This window comes from Lathamus discolor, chromosome 3, assembly GCF_037157495.1.
Source record: "Lathamus discolor isolate bLatDis1 chromosome 3, bLatDis1.hap1, whole genome shotgun sequence".
In the NCBI taxonomy this organism is placed as follows: domain Eukaryota; kingdom Metazoa; phylum Chordata; class Aves; order Psittaciformes; family Psittacidae; genus Lathamus; species Lathamus discolor.
Window position 1 is genome coordinate 62,560,479 of NC_088886.1, and position 27,766 is coordinate 62,588,244.

Here is a 27,766-nt window from a genome sequence, read left to right on the forward strand (position 1 = left end):
TCGGAGCATCCTGCGCCCGGGGAAGGGCTGTCCCGTGTCCGCCGCCGCGGGGAGGCATGGCGGAGGCGGCGCCGCGGAGCCGGTAGCCCCGCTCGCAGGTGAGGCGGGCGGGCAGAGGGCCGCTGAGGGGCCGGGGCGGTGCAACCCCTTCTCTGCCTCCTTCCCTCAGTGAGGGGCCGCCCCCGGCGCAGCGCCGCCCCCCGGGGTCCGCGGGCCACAGCGCGGTGTGACCGCGCAAAGTGCAGCGGCCGCGGCGGGTCCGAGCGCTGCCTGCTGCCGCCTGGCAGCCGCCGGCGCTGACGGGGGAAGCTCGGTAATGTCCGCTGCGGGCGAGCGCTGCGCTTCTCGGGAGCCGGCCTGGGGAGGGTACCCCCGCGGCTCGCTGCCCCCTCAGGGGTTGAGGGGCTGATTTCCCCTCCTCCCTGTTGCGTTCCGACTGCAAACTTCTTGCGGGGCTGAGCAGATGGATGTAGGTAAATGCCAGCGCAGCGCACAGCTCTGCCTGTTTACCCGGTCCGGGTTAAAAGCGTGCCTAACCCGCTGGTTGCTTTGGCGTTTTAAGAGCAGGAGAAGTGGAGTTTGGGGTGTGGGGAGCCTTGGGTAGAAACGGGAACGGGTTAAACTGTGAATAGGTTGGGTTTTGCTGCGTTTCTCCTTAACGCTGCTTACTGAGCTGAGACATTGAATGCAGTATGTCTGATCTCTTCGGAGCAATAGAAGCACAGCAAAACTCAGGCACTGCAGATGTTTTATTACTAGGCTTATGATAAACTGTGCAAACAGTCAGTAGTCCCACGCATCTCCCTGCAGATTAGTATGGCGCGTTTCACAGGGTTTGGATTTGGCTCTCCGTTTTAAACCGATCAGGAGAGCATAGGGCTGGATGGGATGCCTTGGTATCACCGGCAGCTTTACAGTGTAATCTTGTTTGGACATTGATCCAACTCATCTTGAAATCCAGCCTTGAAAGGAGTAAAGGCTGCAGGCCTCATGCTGCCCTCTGCACCTCCTGACTATGTTGTGTGGCTGTGCAGCTGCAGGTCTTGTTCTTATGATGTGAAAATTGATGTGGAAGCAGTGGAATGAGGACATAAACGCTAAATGCCATTGATGGTACAATGCTAGGTAACTCTTCTGTTCCTTTATCCTCTTTCAGTAAGTGCTGACTTGTTTCTATTGGAAGTTCCTGATGGTTTCATACTGGGGGTATGAATGCTGGGACTTGATGTTGTTGGGCTTTTTCTTCTAAATTTCAAGTAGAAATGGAATAGTAGGAAGACCACAGCATGTTGATTGCCAAATGTATCTCCAGCTCTTAACTGTGACCGAAAGCTGTGTTCAGAATTACTGCGGTCAATAGAATAATGTGGTACTGTGCTAGACATGTGTAAGCAATACCTTGCTGAAAATTGTTAGTTTAAAGCATTCACTGATACTTACTTACCTAAAGGCTACATTGAAAAGCTGCAGGAGCCAAGTTCCCAGTACTTGTAATCAGTCCAGCTGCATGGTTGAGACAATGATTTAGGGTAAGTCAGGAAAAGGCCACTGCTAACAAACTAATGGTGAAGAACCAACCTGGGGATAGTACTTTCTTCCCTGAATTACAACATACTTATGCTACGCCTCCCTCCCCACCCAGCCTTCCACTAGCTCAAAAACTGTATCAGCATACTGAATGGTAATCAATGACTACGCAGTTTGGGCGATAAGAGTATCCGCTCATATCTAATCCATGAAGTTCTGTATCTTGATCAGACTTTGCAAGACAGCTATAAGAAGACAGAGGGGTAGAAAAACAGTGTAGCTGAGGCTGTTTTTGGCATACTAACTTTGGCTGTTGTCCTCAGGGCAAAGAAATCATATGTAATCAGAAGTTTATTATGTTTCTTTTAAGTGATAAGCTTTTGTTCACCAACAGGAATGATTTTTCTTTGAAATAAAATCTGGTAAACAACAGTTAATTTTCATGTTAAACACGATACAGTTGAAAAAAAGAGATAATGAGAAAGCATTTATAGCTGAGCTGTTCTTCCATCTCACTTGAAATACTGTGTTTACACCTGGTCCTTGTATTGAATGAAAACACAGCACTCTAAATTTGCCTAGGTAAAGCATGACATTATTCTTGGACTTGGCATGTAGTGTATTTAAACGTCATCCTGATAAACATGTATGAAATCACCTTCTGAAATCAGTCTTGCAAAAGTGCTTGTGAGTATCTGTGAGACCAGCCACAGAGGCCGCGTGACTAGTTTCTTCTCTGCTACCATCATACCTTTCTGCTCTGTGGGCATTGCTGTTCTGTACTTGCTGCTTAGACTTCCGAGAGGTACAGGAGTATGATACTTCTGGAAGACAGATCAAGCAATGTCCACACAGATGCTTTTCCTTAAGATGAATTCCCTGTACAGGCTCCTGAGTAAAAAGATGAGGTTTTCTAATGCATTTCTTGCAAGGGATGGTTGGGTGGTTTTCTGTTTAATTCTATAATCTCGTGTACTAAAATGAAAACCTGTCACACCCTGACACATTACTTATCTAATAAAATCCTCAGGTACTAAGGAGACAAAACAAAACATAGGGCTCTTTTGTCCAAGAGATTATGTCAGTGGCTTTGAAGCTCAGAGGTACCAGTATAGTCATTGCAGGTGAATAGAATGGGTAGCATCATAAGAATTGCTGTGTTCTAGTCAAAAGGATGAAGTAGGTGTGATTGATGTTTTGCTGTGTTTCTGAAGAGAATTGTCTTCCACATTCATTTTGGTTTCCTTCACTTTAGGAATGAAACCAGCTGGGTTTTTTTCCTTTTGCAGTCCAAGAGAGGACTAGCTTACTACAAATGAGATGATGTAACAATGAAGTGTCATCCCTGGGAGCAGGTTCTGGAATGGACACCCCACAATGTTTTATCAGTGGGTTTAAACTGGGAGAGGAAGAGTTTTAATTGTTCTATTCCTTCAGATAGAAAAGTTGTAGAAAATCAACTTTAACACACATTGTCTCTAGTACTTTAGACTGTGCCAAAAGTGCATCAAATTTGAGTTGTATTTTATATCTTCGTGATCAGTGGAGGCAAGTGGAGAAGTATGCAGAGAACAGAGTAAAAAGTACTTGAGAGAACAGTGAATGTACAGTATACATTAAGTATGGTTCTTGAAATTGTCTTGGTTTTGGCTGGGATAGAGTCAGCTGGGCTTAAACCATGACAGATGGGAAGTCTTAACAGGCTAGCATTAGAGTGTGCTATAGGATGTATGCTGCTGAACTAGAACAGGCCATCAGATAAACAACTGGAATGAGCTCAAGTTTGTTGCAATGCACTGCAGCATGTGTACATTAAACTTTTGAGTTTGGAGTAAGTAAAATGCACTTGGAAACTGAATCTTGTGATACCCCCTGCTTACTGCCCTTTGGTTGGTGATGCATAGCTGTCCCAGATCATGGTAGCTGGGTGCCTTTTGGGTTATCCTGAGCAGGAATAGCACATTAAATGCAGTCTTAACAACTGCAGAGTCCTTAGAACAGGATTAAAGCTGGTCTGAAGCAAACACTTGAAATTCCTGATCTGGATGCAGGTTTCACTCAGCAAATCTGCTCTTATTTGCCCTGCATTCTGCTTATGTAGCTGTAGCTTTCACAGAGTCAGGTAATTCACTTTCTGTTTTTACTCTTCGGTTTTGGGGGGAGAAAAGAAAGAGGAGGAGGGGAAAAAAAGTTTGAGGTCATTGGACCTTCTGCTTCTAGATCTTTGAAGACAAAAATATGTTGTCCCCAATCTGTGTGTAATACCCATTTCATTAAAGTTCTAAGTTTAAATGGAACCCGTGTTTCAATATACTCACCATTTACACCAACAAATGAGAATACTATAATTAATGCTTTGAAAAGTTATTATTCCAAGTGGTGGGCTTCTCTTTCTGCTCTGCCCTCCCCAAGCTCAAGTTTCTTTCTATCTGCAATGCAGATATAACTTTAAAACTCTTAAGGCATGTTCCCTCAATCTCTAATGCATGTGAACTGTAAGTGCATTGTGTAATTGTATCAGCTTTTGCTGACCATTAGGTTGTTGTAGTAACATCAAATTATGCCAGCATTAGTCTTCACGTTATTTTTAGGTATTTTCTTTGGTAAAACTACTACAAGTGACAGCATAAGAACTATTAAAATAATTATTTAAGTATTTTAAATGAAACCATTTGCCTTTTTCCCCCTTTTCTGTTCAGCTTCATACAAACTGACTTTTTATGAGCTTGTAATCTTTGCCAGTCTGGGAATATAAAACACTCCACGACACCATCCAACTGGATATATATGTCAAGGCCAGGTTGGACAGAGCCTTGGGTGACGTGGTCAAGGGTGAGGCATTCCTGCCTGTGGCAGGGGTTTGGAACTGGTTGATCTTAAGGTCCTTTCCAGCCCAAACCAGTCTGGGATTCTTTGATTTTATGGCAGAAATTCGTGGCTCGTGTGTTGCAAAATGTTGGTGACTTGGGAGGAATGACTGAAGTATTTAGAGACTGGGATTTACGTTTGGAGTTGGTTGGCTATTGTTTTCAACCTCGGGGAATAGCTAAACACCCACCACCTGAAAAGTGTTACCCCTGATGATAGGAAACTTCTTGGTGTGCTCTGAAATGGTGTGAAGTTCAGACTTTCACATAAAGAAAAAGAAGTTCAGATGCAATAGTCTATGTGCTCATCTGTGAACAGAGTGCAAATTGAGAACTGCTGTCTCTCTAAAGTGTACAAGCATAAAGCTGCAGTGAGGCTGTTGCTTCCTGAGGCTGACCTGAGAATCGCTCTACTATAGCAGTTACCCAGTTTCATTGTTACCTTTAAAACCCTACTGACAGCAGTCAGTCTGGTAAGAACAAGATTAGTTTTAACTCTGGAGCAGTTTGGAACAGGAGTGGAAGCTTTTGAGCTAGTGGCTGCACTGGTCAGTGGTCCTCCTGTCCTTTCTGTGTAGATAAAATGCACACAGCTATAGGCAATGAAAATGTGTAGTATGTGTAAGTTTGTGGATACTTTAAACTACTAAGGCTTAAGTGGAAATGTTGAGCAAGATGAAACTTTTAGTAAGTAGTATTTCTGTTGAGAAGGTAGCTGTCAAAGCCACTTTCTGTGGCTGCTTAAAACAGTTCAGTGGAGAATGGACTGAAATGGTCTGGTTGGACAGGGCTTTGGGCAACATGGCCTAGGATGAGGTGTCCCTGCCGGTGGTAGGGGGGTTGGAACTGGATGATCTTAAGGTCCTTTCCAACCCAAACCATTCTGTGGTTCTAAATTGCCTTCTTCTCTTCACAGGCTGAAGAACAATGGCTTCCTTCAGCAACTTGACTATTGGCATTATTGTTGCCAGTTTTACTGTATTTCAGTTCCTGTTCCATGTTTTAAGTTCTTGGGTGTCAACACGAATAACACCTGGTTTTAACAATCTCAGCCAAAAAAGGAAGATCGAATGGAATTCAAGGTAAGAGTGTTCAAAACAAAATCCAGCTAATGACCTGCCTGGAATTGTCAACATCTGAATCCCCTATGTGTGTTTAACCCTGTGATTTGGGGTGCTTTCTTTCCTTTTGAGCCATAAAGGAAATATACCAAAATGAGTTTTATTTGTAATATATTACCCTGAAAGGGTATGTAGTGGTGGTTGGAAAGAGCCTTATGATCATCTAGTTCCAACCCTAACCATTCTATGGTTCTGTATAGTACACAAGCTTCATTGGATGAAATGAATTGATAGAGTATAACTTTATGCTTGAGTAGCCTATTGTAACTCTAAAATATTTTGCAGGTTTTTCTCCAATTTGAAGCTGAAAACTGTGCTGTGTGGCTGTAGCTGCACTCAAAATGCATTAGTTGTCTTGCTGTTCCTCTTCAGTGCCATTTAAAGGCAGCATCAGGTGTATACTTCTAAAGTTGTTTCCATTGTTCTAGGCAGCATTAGCAACTCAAATAGTCTTGCCTTTCCATTTGGCATATATCCACCTGCAGTGTTCTTAAAGGCACCATCTTAATTTCAGTTTGATCTTTGACTAATTACCTGTCTGTCAGAACAACCTTGTAGGATGCCAGTTCATGATATCAGTGCAGGTTAGGTTTATCTCTGTTACAACTGACAATATAGGCAGACAGGGAAGCTAAACTAAACTGTTATCATGCTGGAGCTGAACTTTTGTCTCTAAGCCACATCAAGTGACCATAAAATTACATAACAGGCTTTCTGAGAACTTACTCCATGCCTCGTAGCTTTGCATAATAACGTGAATTGTCTCACACATAGCAGGTTCGCTGGAAATAACCTGCGCTGTAATCTCTGGGCTGTTTTGGAGTGAGCTGTTCAAGTTGATGCAGCACCTTTTTTTTACTTCTTTCCAAGTTTTTTCTTAGGATTGATAGCAGGATGTAGATCTTAGCACATAAATGAGTTGCGGTCCAGTGCTGCATCCAGTTCTGGAGTTAGAAGGCATGACACACAACGTATCATTCATCAACAGCTTGTTGATGTTATACCTGAGGAAAGTGAAAGAAAGGCTAACTGTGCTTGCCTTTCTACATAAGACTAACCCTTACCTCTACGAACCAATGTTCTGTCAAACTGCCTCAACACTCCAGTGTTTCACCAAAAAGAAGAGGCATCCCAAGGATTATCTTACACATTCAGAGGATGTAGATGGACATATATGCACTCTGCAGACAAGTGTGCAGGTAGAGAAAGTTACTACCTCCCAGTAAAGTGAGTTGGGTTAGCTTAAGTGATTTAAAAGCAGATGGTTGTTATTTTGTCCTACATTGAACCTGGTGCAGGGAACGCTCACACAAATGGTTCTGTTGGCAGGCCTGAAGGAAACTGCCAACAGTACTGGCACAGAGGATGGTTATGCATTTTTATCAGCTCAGCTGCCTGAAATGAGCCGCAGCATTGAAAATGCATTGTTACGGTTTGGAGGGTTTTGTAGTCAAACATTGGAACTGCAGCTCTGGACTGTGTCTTCCATGCTGCCAATTTGTTTATTCTGACCTTCCAAGAATTAAGAACCAATAATGTAATTGCTTCTGGAATCTTAAGTATGCAGATGCTCAAACTGAGTAAAAAAACTGTACTTTGATACAAATGTAATATAACTATTTTGTTGTGCATAAATTCCTGTCACCTCTTCTATTAATACATGATTGTACTGCTATTAAGCAGTTGGTAAGTATGTGTATATTCAGTAACAAAGGGATAAGTATGCAACTTATCAATGCAACTTGTTTCTTTGTGGTTTAATGAGGAGTTAAAGGATACAAGCTTTGTCAGTATTCTCAAAGAACTGTGTGGAGCTTGACAGCTTGACCTAGATTCCATATTAAAATGAGGTGTTGCACTATTTCCCTCCTTCTGCCCCTTCTTCTATAGCAACTTCAAAGTCCAGAGTTGGAGGCAATCTGTTCCTTTCTTCCTTTTGGTTTTTTTATCCTCTCTCCCTTCATGGGCTGTGCTTGTGTATAGCTTGTATTCTAAACACTAAGGTTTGGATAAGCAGCCACTCCTGAGACAAACTGAAGCTGAGCATAATAATTGACCATAATAACGTTATTATCTTATCATAAGACAAATTTTACTTCTTTCACCATTATCTTCTCCTCAGGTTCAAAATCACCAGGCGTTTCTCAAATGCTAATACTATATGCCATGCTTTGTTTAAAGACAAAGCAAAGTTCCTAGCTCTCTGCTAACTCTGTGTTGCAAGAGCAGATGTCTTAATCCTGATAACTTAAATTTTCTCTGTTTATTAAATAGATAAAAAGATTTAACCAAAAAGCAGCCTGTGGCTACTGGTTAGTAAATGTTCTCCTCCAGCTTGTTACATTTGACTATTCAGCTTGCATAAATCTGCATTCATTTTTTTTGGAACACTGTTGAAAAAGTGCTGAAAATAACACGATGATACTCTTTAAACAAATCATAAATAGAGACTTCTCTTATGAACACGCAGCATTCACAACTAACTAAACTTCATGTTAAGCACATTAAGGAGAACATCACCCTTGTTTGCAACCTACTCTGTCTTTGCAAAGTCTTCCAGAGGGAGTAAGATGGTTTTCTCAAATCTTGCATGGTGGAGTTGAGATTCCTGAGAGTGATCTATGCATGTTTTCAAATATGAATGACTCCCAAATACATGTATTTAATATGTACAAAGACAAAACTAATAACTAACAGCATGTTTATATTTGTGTGCCTGTTTTTCATGCTGTGAATATGGTGCAAAGATGTTTCTGATGACACAGCATCAAACTTGGAGTTTGCATCTTTAAAGGGTATCCATGATTCAGTAGAGCTATTTTAGCACATATTTTTTTTCTTCCTAGCCACACTTGAGAACTGGGAGAGCAAACAGCAGCTACACAGGATTAGATGCAGTTTCTAGCAGTGTTAAACCCATGGCTAGAGGAGCAAGGTGACATGTTTTGGACCCATGCCCATTGCATTGTTCTGCCTTCCAAGAATACATGTTGACTCCAAAGGGCAGGAATGACCGTGTCCTGTGTGCTGGCAGAAACCCTGTCAGGGCCTCTGTAAATAAGTAGTTCTTTTTAAGTGCTTGTTAACATTCAGAGTTTATCTACAGTGTGCATGCACGCTGTATACTTGAGACTGGTGTCATTTGGATGGGGAGGGGGAGTGTTTAGTACCCAAGTATGGAGAAGGCAACTCTGATTAGTGTGACTTTATTTAGGACAAGAGGAGTGTAAATACAGCAAAGCTTTAAGAGGAGTGTGAATAAAGCAGAACTTTAATAGGAGCGTGAATAAAGCAAAGTGAGCTGCCAGTTCATATGAATTTGTAGCTGTTACACCTCAGATACTCAGCTACAACCTTTTGTTATGCAAGTTTTCTCTTTGACAACCCGAATCTACTCCAAATGCACTCGAAATTCTGATGCTTTCCTTGACAGGTTTTTCATTGAATGCCCCTCTTTTCAAAACCTTCACTTGGCAGATTTATTATGGGTCATCTTACTAATTTGGTGGCTGAAAAGAGAAACTTGCTGCAGGACTCATGGGCCAGTCTGAATGTGGAATGCATACAGATTTTCCAGCAAAATGTGACAACACAGCAAGTATTTGTTAGAGAACTGGATGTTTGTTATATTGTGTTTAAGGATTCATTCATATAGGGGATAATAGGGGAAAATGAAGATCTCTGTTACTTTAAGACCTTGTGTTCTGTTTAAGAGGCCCGTTGCTCCAATCTAATAGATTCCTTCTTTTTGACTGTTTTTCCCACCTCTCATTGTATTGTGGTTGGATGTAGCGTAAAGAAGAGATGATTGACTTTCACAGAGGTATCTGGATGCAGCTGAGAGCTTAAGCACAGTATAGACAGTTACGAGTGGCAGTACCTTCTTGTGACTGTAATCTGTTTTTTTAGGACAGTGTCCACATTCCACGCCTTGGTGGTTGGTGGCTTTTGCCTCTATATTTTGGTATACGATGACGCCGTTAACGCTGACCGTCTCTGGTAAGAAGTGTTACATGTATCTTGTGTTTATACAGTGAAGTAACATAACTGACTATGTTCATTACTGAAAAAATTAAGATCCCATTAAAATATGCAGTAATTGTAACATTGGCCTTTTCTGTATGTAGTAATAGATGATTAAATTGTTGCCTGTTTTGGATTTTTTGTCATTGCGTTCTGGTATCTTTAGAGAGACCAAGTGCAGTCTGAATATCTTATGAGATCTGTTAATCATGTTGGAAAGCATCACGTTATTATGGCTTCTCTTGTGGTAAGGTTTATTAGATAGAAGCTTTTATTGTGCTTTGTTTGAGTAGAACTTGTTCTAAATAGTGCAAAGGAAGTAATGAAAGCAGAAATAAAAGCCTCTTAGTGATGATAAATAAGTTGAATCTTTGCATTTACTAAATCATCCTGGTGTATTTCCAGGAAAAAATCAAATTAATCAGAAATCAATCCACTTTATTTCAACTATTGCTTCTAAACAGTTTCTTCTGTTTGGATCTGTTTATAGTGATTACTGTCAGTGGTGTTATTTACATTTGGTAGAGTAAGGAAAACTTTATATATGTATTAAAGTCTAATGGAAGTGTATCTAATCTGTGTGTTTTAAATGAAAACTTCAGGTTCATTTCATTGCATTATTTCTGTACATTGTTGCTTGGTCAAAATTATCTTAGTAGTGTCAGGGTGTTCTCAACTGAAACTGAACAGAACATACTCTAGATGTGGAAATCATTGTTCTCAGTTATTAAACTAGTAATTCTAAAACGTGTGAAGTAGCAGTGTACTTCAAACAGTTGCAATGATTTGAATTCATGTTCATGCAAGTGATTAAGTGGAAAGGAAGACCAAACATAATACTGCCCATGGCTTGACAAGTACTTATATGCAGTCTGTGAGTGAAATACAACTTTGCATTAGGCTTTCTTCTACCAGTGAAGTCAGAATTGTAAGGTGATTTCCCGAGAATTTGCAGATGTGCCTCTTCTTCTAACCTGGCTTTTTATATTACTCTTAGTCCTGATTTTAATTGAATATGACTGAAGAGGAAAACCACCAAATTATATGGGAAATGCCAGATGGCCTCTTGCAAGGCTGCTCAGTCTGGAAAACTAATGTCCTTTTGGAGTGCAGGCATAAGCTATAGGACTTAGTAGTTTACAGATATGAAGGATGCATAAGGCTTTCTATAGGATTCTCTTATTAACAATACAAGAAACATTTCTGCATCTAGTTTTAGCAGTTTCTACGTAAATGTCCAGGAATCCTTCGCGCAGCTTTCTTGCACTGTTCCAGCCCAGGCAGCCTTAAAATATTACGCAGATGCTCTGATTTTAGACTACGGGGAAGGTTTTGATACAGACACTCTCTTTCTCTCACAGTTGCCACCATCCTTGTGTAGTCATTGACCGTATGAACGGTATCCAGTCAGCTCTTTTCTATAGGATTTAAAGATATCTCTATCTATAATGGCAAATCACAAGTTCTGAGCCTCTATGTATGTCAACCTAAATTCTGGCTTCGTGTGAAGCTTAAACGCATGATGCCTGTGATACCTGTATGTCCTGAAAGGGATCAGGACTCCTGCTGAGCGTTTGGGTTCAGTGGATATATGTGGTATTACTAACAGGTAATGCCTAAATCTAGGTCTGATAGATGCTAATAAAGGATAATAAGGACTGGAGCACTGATGAGTTAGAGGGAAGCATCAGCATAGTGTATGTGTATTTTTTCTGATGCTCTAGGACTTTGCCCAACACTTTGCCTTTTCTCTCTACGTAATACAGACTAGCTAATGTAGACAACGTAGAAATTCTTCTTGGGGTGGTGAGAATAACAGGGTAGAAAGTGTGGAGGTGTTAGAGATCAGATAAGGAAAAGGAGAATGTGTAAATAAGTGAATTAAATTGGATCTTCACAGAACAGGCTTCTTCATACAACTGTCCACTCTTTGATTAGCGTTTTATATGACTCTGCATCTGCAAAGAAGTTTGAAGATAGTCATGCGGGCTTCCATTTGTTCTGTCTGCCTGTGCATGTTCATGTGTAGTTCATTTGCCACACATACCTCCTTAGCAGTCACAAAAGAGAGAGCTCTTCCCTTTTGCTTACTCAAATAAGTCTCTGTTTGCCACTCCTGATTCTTGCTGCATCAAACCTAGGCTGCAAACATCAGGCCTTGTAAGCTCCATTGCACTTCCCATTCAAGGAAATAGGTCAGGAAATCTAGAAGACTGTAGGCTAAGCTCTAAGTTTCCCATTAATTAATCTTAATTTGGGATTCTAACATGGACTCTTCTTGAAGGGATGTGACAGATGGGCAGTGCAGCCTTGTATGTTGCTGAAGTGCTGGTTTAGAAAGTCCATAGAAGGTTTGTTGCCAGATGACCATTCTCAAGGATAGAATGGAGGGAAGTGAATCGTTCCCTGTCTCATCCAGTTAAGTCACACTTACCAATACCAAGGAACAAGCATACATTCAATTCTTTGCATCTGTTCTGGAGAAGAATATGAAGGTTCTTCAGAGCAGGCTCAGTCTTGGTGATGATTTACTGAAGCGTATTGGGAGCACTTGCACGTTTGGGTGTGATGATAGAGCTCTAATGGGAGGGCTGTAATTATCTAAAGAGTCTCTGTGTGTGAGAACACATCTGTTTATGCTCTGTGTCTAGCTGTGACTTTCAGAAGAGGTACACTAAAAGAAGCACTCGGCCTTCAACCTACATAGTCCATGAAACCAGGTTTTGAAGCCATGGAAAAACGTTCCTGTTTCAAGTTGTTGTTAAGAGAACTTCCATGGCTCCATTCTTAAGGGCTTGAGTGTGCTCCAGGCTCTCCTGGTCATTTTCTTTTCCTCATCTAATAGCAGAAATGAGGTTTTGCAAATCCTTCTGTTTTCCTGTAAGCTTCCCTCTCCCTCAGGGAAGCAGTTAGTTCTGGATGCTGAGAAGGCCTTAAAATTTAGTGAACAGATTGTAGTAATACAGGAAATCTCCTCCACTGCTTCATTCCAATAGGATTAAAAAATAAAGGCTAAGTAATAGCGTTTTACTGCTTTCTAGCTGAGGGAGACTTTGTGTTGGAGGTGCTATAAGCAGAGTTGTGTTCCTTTTATCTGAAAAGGTTTACAGCAAAACTTTCTTTCACAGCTTGTCTTGTGCAGTCAACGTTGGGTAAATCTCTAGAGCTGTCACTTGAAGCTCAATTCATACTTACACAAACAAGCTTACACCACTTGGTTAAAAACATGTTACGATCTTTATGCTAAGGAAGAGAGATTTGCTTACCAAACTCAAAATGTGGCCATACAGAGGATAGTGGAGGAAAGGATAAGTGCTGTAATGCAGATGATTCCCTTTCTTGAGGTGTATTCACAAGTTTGGGTTTGTTTAACATCCTTGAGGAACTGAAGTTATGTGCATGCTACTGAATGCCTGCTGAATGTTTGGCATCAGAAGGGGAAGGGACAGAAGGTGTGAAACTCCTCTGGAAAGCATTTCTTCTCAAAGGTTCCTTGGTTTCAGAGAACTGGCAAATAATTCCTTTCATGTCCCCTCCTACTCTGTTTATCCCTATAAGTATTCATCCTCTTATGAATATGAAAAGTACCAGCTGAGCAAGATATTTTTGTCATCCTTAACAAAGTTTTAACACTGGCAGAAGAACAAAAATGGAGATGCAACGTTCTCTTTTATCCTCTTTCCAGAGAAGCCAGCTAAGGGTACTTGCTCTGTTCCAGTTCTAGACTAGCAAGGCTCTTGGGGCACTCTCTGCCCCAAGGCAAGGGGGTATTCCTGGTTAAGGTAGTTAGTGAAAAAGGAATCCATCTGCATAACTAGGACCTTCCTTAACCAAATCTTGAAACATCTTACTGCTGGGTTAAGAGTAAGGTGACCTGATAGACATTATATGTTTGGTATTTTTATATCCTTTGCAAATTGCCTTGTTACAAAGGGTGTAACTATGTATTTTTGGTATGTTTGCAGGGGTGACCCTTCAATTGTGAAACTGAATATTGCTATTACCACAGGCTACCTCATTTCTGGTAATTATGCATTGCATATATAACACACAGAACTTGTATATTTACATTGAGTAACTATGCCTATATATTTATACTGAGTCACTGTGCCAGGGATGTGACATGTGTATACAATGCAGTTTCTCCTGTGCCTTTTAAAATTCCTAATGGAGTTGTGGGTTGTGGTGGAATCGCAGGATCTTGCCAGTGGATGTGGAAGATGAAATAATCATCTCCCCAAGTACGGAGGAAGTGCTACTGTATGGCTTCATGATGGTTTGCTACACAGCCACCAACTCCAGCTCAGATCTGTTCTTCAGCCGGTTGAGACGGTGTTAAAGCAGTGCCCTTCACTCCCTTGGGGCGCTTACAGCTTGTGGCTCTATTGTGGTATGTTTCTTGCTATGAGCTCAGAATGCTGGCAGAAGGATTTTAATAGCCTTCAATACAAGCTGAGGTGAATGATGACATAGGATCCTGCCTGCCCACCTCTTAGTCTCCCTTTAAGCCAAAATTTAGTCATATACAATGGGGCAATTTTCATTATTTTCTTGAAATGGCATTTTATCCCTATATGTGTCCTTAATTATTGACTGTCAACTAAAACTACTATGGGAATTTTGCTGCAAATTGCTTTGGAGCTTTCTTTTATGGTGTATGGAGATAATATTGACTTATCAGAGCAAAAACTTGGTGTGCCTTGGACTATTTTCAGGGAAAGGTACTCATGTTAGGACAGAGCCTGGTCAGAGACTGGACTTCACTATCTCCCAGACTAGTTTTCTCACCCCACTGGAGAGTCTGGTGTTTGGCAGCCTCCGTTAACCTATGGGTTAGTTTAAGTCTCTGTTTTTTTCCATAAGAACTTCAGGGTTCATGTTTAAATTCATTGGTATCTATTTCTGAATAATTATGCATTAGAATTTCATGATGAATTAATGAATGCCTTTGAACAGAGACCTGAACCTGGCCACTCATTTTTGCTCACTTCCTTGTATAGTTAATGTTTAATTATTAACAGGAAGTGGAGCAGCTACGTCAGGTGATATAAAGTCCTGCCTGAAGGTAGCTGATAAAAAAGAGATCAAGACTGTCATTGGACATACAAAAGGCACAGGAGTAAAGGCTTTGATTGGAAACCTTGGTCACTAATATTCCAGTTTAAAGTACTCATTTGGAGCAAGGGGGGTGGGGGGGGTGGGGTGTGCAGAAATCGCTTATTCCAATACAAAAATCTTCTGAAATCTTAGACCATCATGGGAGAAGAAAGAATGTTTCTGTCAAAGCTTTAACTCGGGCCCACTGCATCACTACTGCAGTAAATGGAAAGTTCTGATTAAAGAAAGCAAACATGCTTCTCATTCCAAGTGTCCCTGGCAAAATATTTTTAGTAAATGGTTCACTGTTAGCTAATATAACTCCTTTTTGATTCACAAGTGCCCTGTAATAGATCCCTGCATGCATTTGTATATGGCTATGCCTGCTGTAGCCCCCATCCCCCATGGTTTTGGTTGTTTTTTCACTTCTTCCAAATCTTTGGGTTCAGAAGTGTGAGGTCTTGCTCCAAGAGTCTGAATGCACTTTTTTCTTCCAAGGTATTTCAGCCTCTGCACTTGTATTGAAGTGGAAAGTTGTAATTTATAGCAACTGTTGGAAGAAAACAGTTGCTTAATGCTTTGACTAAAGTTGAACCTCAGAATAAAGGTTTTTTCTCTCCTGAGATAGTGTTTCTACTGATGCCCTCTGTTGGTCTTTACACCTCTGAAGCTATTGCAAGGTAAAAGGTAATATAATAAATTGTTCTTTATCGTTACTTCTTTTCTCTTGTAGATTTGTTGCTTATTATTTACTACTGGAAGGCAATTGGTGACAAGTATTTTGTAATACATCACTTGGCAGCTCTGTATGCTTACTATTTTGTACTGGTGAGTGCTGTATTTTTCCAGTCACATAACAAGCAGGTGGCATTGAAGACAATTTAGAGATCTCATTTGCTTATAATGTTTATGAAGTTCGTCATTGGTTGGTGCTTTAGCTTTGTCAAAGGTGTATTTCTATTTACAGTCACTGTTACTTTCTAAATGTCTATCAGTCATTTGTGGTATGTGTTTAATATTTCCCTATTACAGTCCTTCAATGCAAATGTGTAACTTATTTAACAGCTGAACTTAAAACTCTACTCTGTTTTTGCTGTGGAGGGACTTTTGACAGAGAGACTTTTCAAATGACTGTAGAAAAGGCTTTCAAACAAACCCCCAAGTCTGAAGTTAGTTGAAGAATTGGAAGGAAATGGTTCCAAGTGGTTATGTTCTGCTTGTATTGCAAGGCCATTGGTCAGTGATCCATAATCCTGGTTGAGGATGTGCTACAATCAGCTGGGTGGGCTTTTTTCTTTACGGTTACTTTGGTGGGGAAACAATGGATGATTAACTGTCTCTGTCTATAAATATCTGTCACATACATACACTGCAGGGAAAAGGGGAAGAGAAGGATACTGTCCTAGGATAAAACCACACTTTGTTATTCCTTGCTGCTGCTGGAAGTTCTCAAAGCTGCCCATGTGACTTGGTAGGAGTCCCATTGACCTCTAGAATAATGCTCCTGAATTCCTTCTGTAAAGCTTATGCAGTAAAAAAGAAATCTTATAAAACGCATTTTACTTCATTTACCACATTTCTTTGCCTGCCTACTGTGTGAATCCCAGCCTTACAGTGCTGAAAGCATTGAGGTGCCAGATTACTGTCAGATTGCCCACGTAATGGGGATGAAGTATACTGAGAAGTAAATGCTCTGTTTTGGGCTGAAGATAATTAGATCCTTTAATGTTATCATGGATGAAAGCGAATTAGAGCTGAAGATTAGAGAAATGAAAATACCAGTAGCAAGGCTAATCCCTGATGCAGGAAAATCATTAATTGTTTTTGGACTAAACAAAATCTACTTTGTGGGAACTTCATTTAAATCAGTTCTTATTATTTGGCTGTAGCTCTGCCCTTGGATGTCTCTGTGTTACTCTCATTCTCTTATCTTCAGAGAAAGTTACTCCTAAGTATCTTATGTAAAATACGGCTCTTGAAGATAGGAAAGAATTTGATGAAGAACACAGATTTGCTGTTTGCTGTAGTGTGAACTGATGTGAAATCACTGAAGTAGTGGGTACAAACACCTTTGATGGGGAAAAGGGGAATCATGACATGCACTACATAGATTGTTCATGAAGCCTACCAAAATGTTTTAAGTCTTTTTATCTCGACATCTGCTGCTGGCCCAGCCGTTGTGTAATGGAACACAACCAAACGATAAGGCAGAAAACATGCTGTACTTTGTCACTCGGAGGAAAGTGCTCAGTTACAACGTGTATCAATGTGAATGTGCCACGCAGTCATCTGGATGCTGCCACGGAGGAGATGTGATCATCTTCCAACTCACAGGGCATGGCTGGGGCTGTGACGCAACTGCTGGAAAGGGTTTCCCCTGCAGTGTGAGAGAGGCAAGAAAAGGCTTTATGTGCCCTTTCTGCTGCCAAATAAGACCTGGGAATTCATCTTCACTGGGTGAACTATGTTCCTAAACCAGTGCAGGGACACCTTTCTTTAGCTTACGGTGTTTATTTTTGGGCTTGTTTAAACATTGAGAAACCCCAAATCTTCATAATTCTCTTAGTAATAGCATTATTATAATTCTAACCTAACTTGTGCCAGTCTTGTGTAGCTAGCTTTCCATGGCCACTTAACTGTAAGCTTCTTAATTTAAACAGTACTGATTTGAGCTACCTGAAGGACAATTGCAGTTTTGGAGGTAAACCTTACTCTGAAGCTGGGAGGAAGTAGCCTAGAGCTGGTGAACTTGTTTGCTGTTGTTTTAATAAAGAAGCTGAGATGCTGTGCCAATCTGTGAGTACTTGAAGGCTGTAATCAAGGTTTCACATCTCCGCTGTTGATGTTTCAATGTCTGCTTTGTTTTGCTAACCAGAGCAAAGGTCTGCTGGCTTACTTTGGAAACTTCCGTCTGCTTGCAGAGTTCTCCACTCCTTTTGTCAATCAGCGGTAAGTGCTCAATGAATGGTTGCATCATTACTTTACATCTTAATTTGTATCACGATTTCTGTCACTTGGGAAGTCTTTTCTGTTGTCAAATGGGAATTTTTATATAGTATGTGTAAACGTATATATTCATATATATAAACTAAGGATTACTATGTGGAAACCTTTTTTGCTGCTATAGCTGCAGCAATATAACTAATGCATTCACCCGAGGTCCTTTTTAGAGTAGACCAGTCTTCATATCTAATGCTATTTTAAAATGAAGCTTCTGAACAGAAAACCTGACAAAGATAATATTATTCATTATCCTTTTAATGTTAATTTAATTATTCTAATAAAGCCATCATTTTCAATAGGGATTTTTTTAGTATTGTGGATTAGGAAAAGATAACACCATCAGAATCCTAGAATGGAATTGCATTGCCCTACATAACTGGAAGTTTATTTTGCAGTGCTGCACATGTATAGATCAATATTAATATATGAATACACAGAATAATATAAGCGCATATTCTTTATTTACTTGCAAAAATAGGTCTGGATATTATTTTGAGGACTTAAACTAGAAAAATAATAAAGCACCTAAATGTATCTGGTTAATCTTCCTTCACACTTGTGTTCAAAGAAGAAAGTGGCAGAAGGCATTTTGCAGAGCTCAGTGAGTTGAAGCCTGCCACGGCTTCTGATCATAGTGTTACTACTAGAATTGCTGCTGTGGGTATCAGAAAGGGAGCACAACGATGCCCTGTACCACAGGCAAAGGAAGCACCCAGGGGAGTTTTGCAGTGCTCCGGGGAAGGTGACCTCTCTCCTGTGCCATAGCCACTGTGATCCAGCTTGGTACAGGGATTTGCCCCAGGAAAACCTCACCTCAGGAGAGGGGCTTTGGTATAGGGCAGTGCTGTCCTCCTCTCCCATAACTTCTGTACGTGTGTGGCATCTGTTTTCTTTTCCAGGCATCTGGTAGAGAAAGGATAATGTAAGGCAAAGAGGGACCTGTAATCCTCCTGCAGACAGGGTATCTTGAGTATTACCCATCACTGCATTATGACTGTAAACCCCAAAATATCTGAGACTGTATCACTCCTTGGATTTCTAAGAATAGAGAAGATTGTGCTGAGACCCCTTTCAAACATGAGCTTGGCAAATTGAAATTGCAGGAGGGAAGGGTGGGATAACAGAGGTCTCCAGAAGTTGCCCATTTGCCCAAGCAGAATGGAGTCAGAGATTAGAGTCTAATGTAGTCTGTGCTCCATGTGCACAGGAGAACTGAGGAATAAGTAAACTTCTTTAAAGTTATTTTTAGTAATACAAGGAAGAGGAGAGTAAGAAGATGAAAAAGGGTGTGTTATATTCTAGGTTTCTATATTGACATTCATGTCTGAGTGAATGGCTGTTGTCCCAGCTGACTTCCCTGGAGACAGAAGTACATCCTGGGTTGAAGTGGTACCTGTACTAATGCTTATCTTTGAGGCTGCATTAGGAAGCATTGTAATATGCCTGGCTAGTAAAAGTAATATATGTTATACTTTTTTAATGCCTGGGGGGAGATCATGTGTCGTTGAATATGGGCTCTTACTGCTTTCTCAGAACACCAGAAATCACTGCAGGAGATAATAGTTCCTTGCGCTAAGGACGTAATCTCCTTAGTGCAGGAATGTTTTTTGGGGTTATTTTGGGTGTTTTTTTGTGTGAATATTTCAGGGGTTTTTTAATTAAATTTGAAGAGAACCAGACCCTCAAGGCAGAAAGTAGTGGATAATGATAATGACTTCCATTATGTTTCATGTTTGCATTCTTAGGATTACCAGAAGAGCTATTATTAAAGTATAAAAAGATACGCTAATCTCAGAACTGTCTATGTATTTCCTGTCTGTGTTGTTAGGGAGATCTAATTGGAGGTTGTCTCCATGCCAAGCATTTAAATCTTGTAATGTTAGTATCAGCATCCCATGTAATTAAGTATGAACTGCTGTGGGTAAACTTTTAGTGATACACGTGATTTATTGTCCTGTGTTTAGCTGAATTTGCTGGGAGAGGGAAGTTGCTAAGCAGATGTCTAGTCTTCTACACTGTCCCATTGCAGTGTATTTTAAACCCTGGTTTTATATTACTTTTGGAATCTGCATTGTGGATATCTATGAAAGTACAGGCTCTAATTGTCAGTCTGACCAAAGATACCAGCTCTCTCTGTTCAGCATCCCAGTGAGTGTTTCTGTGGTGAGATATCCTGCTTCCAGGCTGGGCTGCCACCTCGAGTACCTGGCTTCTGACTGTCTCAGAATACTTCTGTTAGAGCTGGATGTCTGGCAATTCTCTTTAGTATATCTGTAATTACCTAACATATATATTATCTAGTATATCTCTAATTAATACTAAGCATTAATCTGTAGGTAATTAAATTGAAAATTGCTCTAAAAATCTATTTTAGAACTGGTATCGTGTTAAGTAGTTTTACCCTCATATCTCCTTGGAAATAAAAGGATTATTCCACTTCTCCTCCCCATCTCCCATCACAAATACAGTGATTTAAGGAATTTTCTTCTGTTCTTATCTTTAACCTGCCACTGCTGCACAGATTTTCCTTGTGTTTATTTTGGTGTATAAGTGTTCCTTTTCCTAATAGAGTTCAACGCAAGGGTTCTGTGTGTGAAGCAGTTCATAAATCATGCCTCTCTACTAATGAATTCATATGCAATAATTACTTTTTTAAGACCATTTACAGTAGTAGTAGCAGGAGAGGGGCTTTTTAGTTTATCTTAACATACCTGGCTGTGACATGGTTTAGTGCCATTTACACTGGTGGGGAGGAACAGAAGCAATCCCAACTCTGAGAAACTGGAAGCTAGAGCACTGTCTACATTACCATATCCAAATACAATGCTAGAATTGCTCTCAGGGGGAGGAAATTAGACTTTTAGTTGCCCATTGGTGCAAAATATAGTATCAAGTAATGAATCTGTATCATTTATCCTAAATTTCTCATACAAAATTTATAATTTTGAATTAAAATTATAGTGCATTACACAATGGCACTGAAAGGATGCTGGTTGTCAACTGGTTTCCAGTTCCAGTTGGGATTTTCTTTATGTTATTCTGCAGTATACTGGTTATCACATACTGCTTAAGTGGGCTTCAGCCAAGCAGAAGAATTTGCAATTAAGCCAAGACACAGTTTAAGAATTTAGAAATTATAAGGGTGGAAGCATTTAATAACTTATTGCTTAAAAAAGGGAATAAAATCCTTCTTTAATGAGATGGCTTCAAGTTTGCCTCATCTCTGTGAATGCTGCTTTTGCAGGTGGTTCTTCGAAATACTGGGATATCCCAAATCTTCCAAGGCCAACATCATCAATGGTTTGCTGATGACAGTTGTGTTCTTCGTGGTGAGGATTGCCGTCATGCCTGTGTATTACAGCCATGTCATTTCCTCCTTTGGAACAGAGGCTTTCCACAGATTAGGATTTGCAGCCCAGAGCGCCTGGATTATCTCAAGTGTTGTCTTGGATGTTATGAACGTGATGTGGATGGTCAAAATTGCAAAAGGATGCTACAGAGTCATCTGTCTTATAGGACGGGAGGAAGTCAAAACTCACAGAAATGGCAAATCTGACTAGAAATCACACACACAAAATGCAATTCCTGCTGTGAAAGTAATCTGGGTTCACTGAAACAGTGCACATTTCTGCCATGGAATGATCTTCTTAAGAAAACAAGGTATTACCTCTGTACTGACCTTACTCTTTCCCTAACCACACTGCCTGCACACCCAGGGCCACGCTTTATGGATCCTGTCCGGTGAGGAATAAAAGCAAAAGCTCCCACAAATGAGTTCCATGTGTGTGTTCTAAGCAGTTACAAGCTACTGAAGTTAGAAAGGAGCAGACTGGTTACGTGCTTGTTGTCCACCAGTGTGTTCAAAGTGTTTCACTCAGGTTTCCCAGATCAATGTGTTTTATAAACCCAGTGAATATCGAGGTCTCTCTCTCTCTTTTTTCAGGAAACAGAAACTTCCCAAACTCCTGATATGGTGCAATTTTCCTGGCACGTTTCTATGTTTTCTTCTGGGAATAACAATCAAGATTTCAGTCTTGACAACTTTTTAAGTTTTGCAGGAAAACCTAAAAGTGTAGCTTTGGTTCTGTGAAGTCTTTTACTGCTTTTTGTTCTGCCTTATATGAATGCAAACCAGTTTGGGCAATGTATGAGATACAATGATCTAAAATGCTGTATTATAAGACTAGAGAATAGCTGAAGAAGCATTAAAATGCTCTGATTCTGATGGGAAGGGTTCGGTTTTGCTCTGTTACATTACATGCAATTCTAACTCTTCTAAATCGCCCATGGAATTGGTTTTGGCAGTCAATATGGTAAATGAGGTGTGGAAATAGCATCATTCTGACACATTTCTTCTTTGCTGCTGCTGCTACCTTGGAGAAGTGTTGCAACTCTCCATAGAGTATTTGTAACCCCTGGCTATTTGGAAGCGAAGTTTAAGTGTAAAGAGGTAAAATTCTTTTGTTGATGTGATGTGTAACTTGCAGCAGTCCTTGTTTTCTGCTCCATCATGACCCATTTGATCTGAAGTACTGAGGTTTTTGTCACATTTTCCTTGTTAATCACAGCTTGAGGTGTTGACTAAACCCATTCTTGAGTTAACTCTGCCAGACTTGTGTAAAGCAGATCTGTCAGTAGGTACTCTGTTCCTTCTGCAAGCTGAAAGGTTTGGAGGGTATGAAAGAGGGATCTTACCATCTGGGACTAGTCTTGAATCTGTTTTCTGATACAGGTTGAGGAAATTCTGGGGTTTGTTAGAGTTTTAAAGGATTTTGAGAGCTGCACTGCCGTGTAGTTTGGTTTTGGTTTGCTCGCTTTATACCGTAGCTGAATTGGGACTGATTAACTCCTGGGTTTTAACTTGCTGTGGTGCTTGGTTGGGTTCTGTGTTTGTTGGGTTTTTTTACATGTTGCTTGTTAGCAGACTGCTTCAGCAATTCCTTTTCAAACAGATCATTAGTTTTCCTCTTGTCCTGTTCCCTGTAACAAAGCTGGGTGATGTGAACTCTCCCCTCTGTAGTCAGAGGTGTGATTGCCCCAGTCCTGTGCTCTATGTTTCCATCCTTCAGGAACTGGATGGCTGTAAGGCCCCATGGGGACTATGTAGGCTGAAATGCCTTCTAACCGAGGCAGCTGTGGTAAGTGTAGTTCCCCAGTTAAACGATGCTAGGGAGTATTGTTTGGGCTAAATAATACACAGTTTTATAAGCCTAGTTCCACTCTTTAACTGAGCAGGCTTTCTTCCAAAACCATTTTCTGTGTTAAGGGAGATACCAAGGGTTGTTACTACCCTTGGTTGTTTGGATTCTGGGCTTGTGAATACTTCACAACCTGCAGACAAAAGAGCTGTTTATGCCTTGGAAAAGTTAGCAATTAATCTGTTTAGCTGGATGATCTGAGTGAGCGCTGAGCGGGTTTGGGTACCAGTAAATCCGTAGTCTGAGATCCTGTGACCTGCTGTACTGAAAGACTCCATTCTACACCGATTTGCAGAACCTGGTATCTTTTAAATGAGTGATTTTAGTGTATGAGATGCACAATCTGGGCTGCATACAAAGGCTGTGTTTCTGTCACCTTTAGGATTTAAAGGTGTACGTGAAATACTTCATTTTCTTGTGCTTTTTTAAGTCACTAGATCAGGGAATTGTTTTGTATTAGCCTGTGCCTTCTGCTTCCGTTATTCAGGAAGCAGGATGAAAAACATGGGTAAGGTGATTTGGGGCAACTCTTAAGGTGGTAACTCATGGAAAAAATTAATTCATCCCTTCTTAGCATAATCTTTAATATTTCAGTATCTTTGTTTTCAGTGGAGAACATCCACTGAAATGCTCCATTTCTGTCACTTTTAGATACTTTTCCCTTATAAGACACAAATGTAAATTAAGCTGTAATAAGATTATGTTAAAACCAGATTGAAAAAACCCAACCAACCCAAACCCCAATATAATACACTTTGGGCAACAATCCAGAATGGAAGGGCAAGGGATAACATGTTATAAAACATGTAGTATTTTGGATTGCTGGACAAAATTAGTGTAATGAAAGCAGTATTTTGCAGCATGTTAGGTCTAAAGTTCCTACATTTGATTAAATTTCCTTTAAAATGTATTACAGTTCCGTCCTGATGCATCTACTGTGTGTCGGGAGACAACTTCCTATTGAAGGAAGTTCTTAAACACTTGTGTATTGGCAAGAAATGTAGTAAACGGGCTGCAAAGTTGTGTACTGAATACATGAGTACAGAGCACTTTTTACCTGCCATTCAAAGCTTATAATACAGCAAATTAGAGAGGTGCAGCACCCATTTTTTTAATTGCACTTTATTAGTTTAAAAGCTGTGGTGAAATACTGCTGAAACTTAATGTTGCAGGTATGCGTCTTTGCTTTTTTTTAATGCAAGAAACTAAATGCATGATAAGTAGCATCACAATAAATGCTGCCTTTAGAATGTAATGTTACCTTATTAATGGCTTAAAACTTCTGTTTTAATAGCTGCATTGTCTACAAGCAGCTTGTGGTGTGTCACTGGGTGTCTTTGCAATGGACATATCAAATGGAAGGAGTTCCTCTTGTAAAAGATGCTCAGATACCTTGGTTTTGTTTTCTTTTACACTTTTGGGTACCAGGTGACATAAAATCAGCACGATGATCATGGGAGAGTCTGTTTGTACCAATAAGGCTGTATGTAGGACTGCCAGTTCCCCTTTTTTTGTGGCTTTACTTTATCATCAAAAGCTGAGTAAATGCCACTTCCAGAACTACTACTGTGGAGTTGTAGGTCAAGTTTTGCTTTCATAATTGATTCATGGATACTTGTAGAGAGGAAATGTACATCAAATACTAATTTCCTTGGTGAGTGTTCCAGTTGATGTCCATGAAGTTAAGGGCCTTATACTACAGGGGTTATCTGTGTGCATTCTTCAGTGGGAAGAGTTACATCTCTGTAGCCTATTCTACCTCTATAAATAAATGCTGTCTTCAGTGAGCTCAATAATTTAACAGCTTAATTGCCTAACAAATAGACTCTGACTCATGAAAGATATCCTATGCATGGGAAAATGAGGGGAGCTGACTTTATATAGGAATTCTTACCAGTTCCAAATTTTGTATTAAAGTTTATTACAAATGAATTGAATTCCACTGGCTGGAAGATAATGGCTTCCAGCTTTACTTTGCATATTCTGGGAGAAGATTACTCAGGCTGCAGAACTAATCTTAACTGAAGAGTAGAAGCTTACACCAGGGAGCAAATGTGTTCAAGCAGGTTTACAGCGGTGAGGTGGAGCAGACTTTGTGAGTACAAGTATAGAGATCCAGGTGTCTTCCTACTGCTGTGGTTGGCACAACAGCAGACCGATGCGTAGCAGAAAGGTTTGGGTATTTCTATCTCTTTGATCACAGTGGAAAATGAACTGTTATCCTTTAATGTTTTCAGAATGTGTAAAATAGATCATGAGTTGCCGTATGAAGAGGGCTTTTCTCATAGGTTTGTGTGTGTTTTATGTACATAAAAAGAGTTCCCTAAAAGATCATTTAATAGAGAAGTTTGTTAAAATGTTTTGTGTTGCTTCTGCTGAGCCATTCAGATGAAAATTAAGGGCTGCTTGACCATTACTCCAGCTTAGGACCTGGTGCAGTGTTGGCTGCTGGTGAAAGCCACTGATAAAACCAATAGAAAGGGGCTAGAGTTGTCAGATGGAAAAGTACAAGTGTAGAAGAGCTTGAAAAGCACGAGCAGCCCTTTCAGTTTTATAATAGCCTATTGTACAACATCATATCTGGCTACAAGGAACTTGATGAGGGAGGATTTGCTCCTGGTGGAGTTCCTTTGTCTGTGGAATATTTCTGACAGCTGGAAAAAGAACACTACTTCATTGCCAAGATCCTGACAGCAGGCAAATGGAATTAGCCGTCAATATTTATGAACTTTAACATTCATCCAAACTTGGATAAAATCTTTTTTTTTGGACAGGTGAAGGTCTTAGGATTTTTTGCAAGCAACTTGAAAGTTCTTTTTATGGTAGAGAAGATGGAAGATGTGCTGCTTGGGAATTTTATTGCTCTGGGATTAAGCATCAAATCATATTTAGTTGATAACACTTGGTAAGGTTTGTTACCCATTACAAATCTCTACTAGCTACCTCCTTTGATGTTCTTGCTCTGTTTATAGTAACCAAGCACTTTATAGCTCAGTAAAGAATGGAAGGTAGCTCTGAAGAATCAGTTGTGTCATTTGATGTCAGAAGTATTTTGGGAAAATCTCTTCTGTGATCAGTTTAATTTGGTGATGTCCTGCAGTGAACAGGCATCTGGTGATACCCAAGTATTTCCATTTTTAATCTAGCTGTAAGGGAAATGTCTCGTAAGAGAGCAAACTATGAAGAGTTCCGCATGGCTTGGTATCAAACACATCACGATTCAGTGTGCTATTTGTGACTTCCTTCTTATTGAAATTGAAAATAGAAAAGCAAATAAGATATTCCAGAGTGTATCTTACTTTTTAATCTATGTGTGGGATGTCAAACATTGTACTTGTCTTGTGGACAGGACATGCTTGTATGAGCCTATAAATATGTAAGTATTTGAGAACCTGCACCCAAGTGGCACATGTTGCATGTGACTTGTCTTCTAAGTTTTAAAATGTTGGTGTTTTAAGAACTTTGCTAGGGTTGATAGCACCATTTAAATATCAGCACTAATGTAATGCAGAACACAGCATTTTGAAGACAGTGCAGAATCAATGGGGTTGTTTTGTTGTAACCCTATTCACTGTCACGAGAAATCCAGCATATGTTGGGGGGAGAGGAGGAAAAGGGCTAACTGTGAGCTCGGCTGTATAATTTGCACACTTAATATGCACACATCCAAATATCCTGGATTTGTTTTGAGCATGCATATACCAAACAGTGTTTTCTTTAATACTGGCTATATATTTGGTATAATTTAACAGGTAAGCACAGCTAACATGATACAAGCCCAACTTACAAAGAGCAAATGAGTTACAAGTTAGGTATGAGTAATTGAGCCTGCAAGTCAAAAGCATTTATTTAATCTTCTAAGAAGCAATTTGATAGATACATCTAACTCAAACGCAGAGCAAGGATGAAAACTGTGTGAATTCTGGTAAGTCTGGACAATCTGGTTTGCAGTAAATACTAACACCGTCGCAAAATCAGGGTCACATTATTATTGTCAGATAGGAATGTGGCCTGATTGTAGTAGCAGTCCTTACCACAGTACAAGAAGTTCAAAATGCACTAACAGTGGTGCAGATTGGTGATACATCAGTCGTAGTAAGGCAAATGGTTAAGTATTATGGGTTTCAATTTCCTTTTAGTAAACCCCCCTGAATTGTTTGCATTTCAGTGATACTGTAAAGCATTTCTCTCATTTGAACACTTTAGGAGCTTGCCTCAAATGATACTGGCTTATGGTTTTTTTCCCTTTTGATATATGCAATAATGTCAATGAGCAATAAATTGCATGTTGTATGCAAGATATTGGTACTTCATAATAAAGGAAAGGAACACATCTTATTCTGTGAATTTGTCTGTCTTAATACATTGATGGCTTATGTACCTGTAACGAATGCATCGTGAGAGAACATCTTCCTTTGGGTTGAGTTCAGGAACAACTGGCTTATATGGTAACTTGAAATCTCATGCTCCATCCTTTCTGATTTAAAAGAAGATGGAGCGGGAGCATGAGGCCTGAAGTCTTTTAAAGGCTGAAATGGACCAGCAATGTACCTTAAACTACAAGTTTGGTTGTGTTTTGAGGAAAACCTCTTATATTGGATAGTGTAATTACATTGCAGTATATTGCAAGGCCATGTGTTTCAGGACTTGGGCACTTGTCTGAAGGCTTTGGGGATAAAGAGCTACTGTCGCAGCATGTTAAAATGTGATGCACTACACAATCCCTTGCTGAATACTAAGATGGGTAATTCAGTTCCTTAATACGGCCATTCCCATATTCTGGATGTGCTGTGGCCATACGCTTGGGAAAAGTGAATTGTGTGGTGAAACTCCTCTGAGCATCCTCAGATGAAATTGGTGCTGGTTTGTATCTTAACTGGCTTCCAAGCACAGGAATTGCTCAAGTTTCTTGGAGTTTTCTTTTGTATTA

General features: G+C 40.1%; 1 protein-coding gene across 3 annotated transcripts; it reads left to right on the forward strand.

The window, feature by feature from the left end:
- On the forward strand, positions 1 to 27,174 carry TLCD4 (TLC domain containing 4). 3 transcript variants are annotated; one of them, XM_065675607.1, is made up of 7 exons: positions 1 to 98; positions 5,311 to 5,476; positions 9,425 to 9,514; positions 13,504 to 13,562; positions 15,369 to 15,463; positions 17,511 to 17,584; positions 20,883 to 27,174. In XM_065675607.1, exons 2-7 carry the CDS (start codon positions 5,322 to 5,324, stop codon positions 21,196 to 21,198), a joined length of 789 nt encoding a protein of 262 aa, XP_065531679.1. In that variant the 5' UTR covers positions 1 to 98; positions 5,311 to 5,321; the 3' UTR covers positions 21,199 to 27,174. The 3 variants fall into 3 exon arrangements, with proteins under 3 accessions (XP_065531679.1, XP_065531680.1, XP_065531681.1); XM_065675608.1 differs by lacking the exon at positions 1 to 98 and adding an exon at positions 237 to 313; XM_065675609.1 differs by lacking the exon at positions 1 to 98 and adding an exon at positions 458 to 469.
- The last annotated feature ends 592 nt before the right edge of the window (positions 27,175 to 27,766 follow it).

What these genes read in the sequence shown, in the direction of transcription:
- TLCD4 (XM_065675607.1), top strand. Translation starts at nt 5,322, where the DNA reads ATGGCTTCCTTCAGCAACTTGACTATTGGCATTATTGTTGCCAGTTTT. An exon ending in AAGATCGAATGGAATTCAAG is followed by an intron (nt 5,477 to 9,424) that starts GTAAGAGTGTTC and finishes CTGTTTTTTTAG; the next exon opens with GACAGTGTCCACATTCCACG. An exon ending in ATGCTTACTATTTTGTACTG is followed by an intron (nt 15,464 to 17,510) that starts GTGAGTGCTGTA and finishes TTTGCTAACCAG; the next exon opens with AGCAAAGGTCTGCTGGCTTA.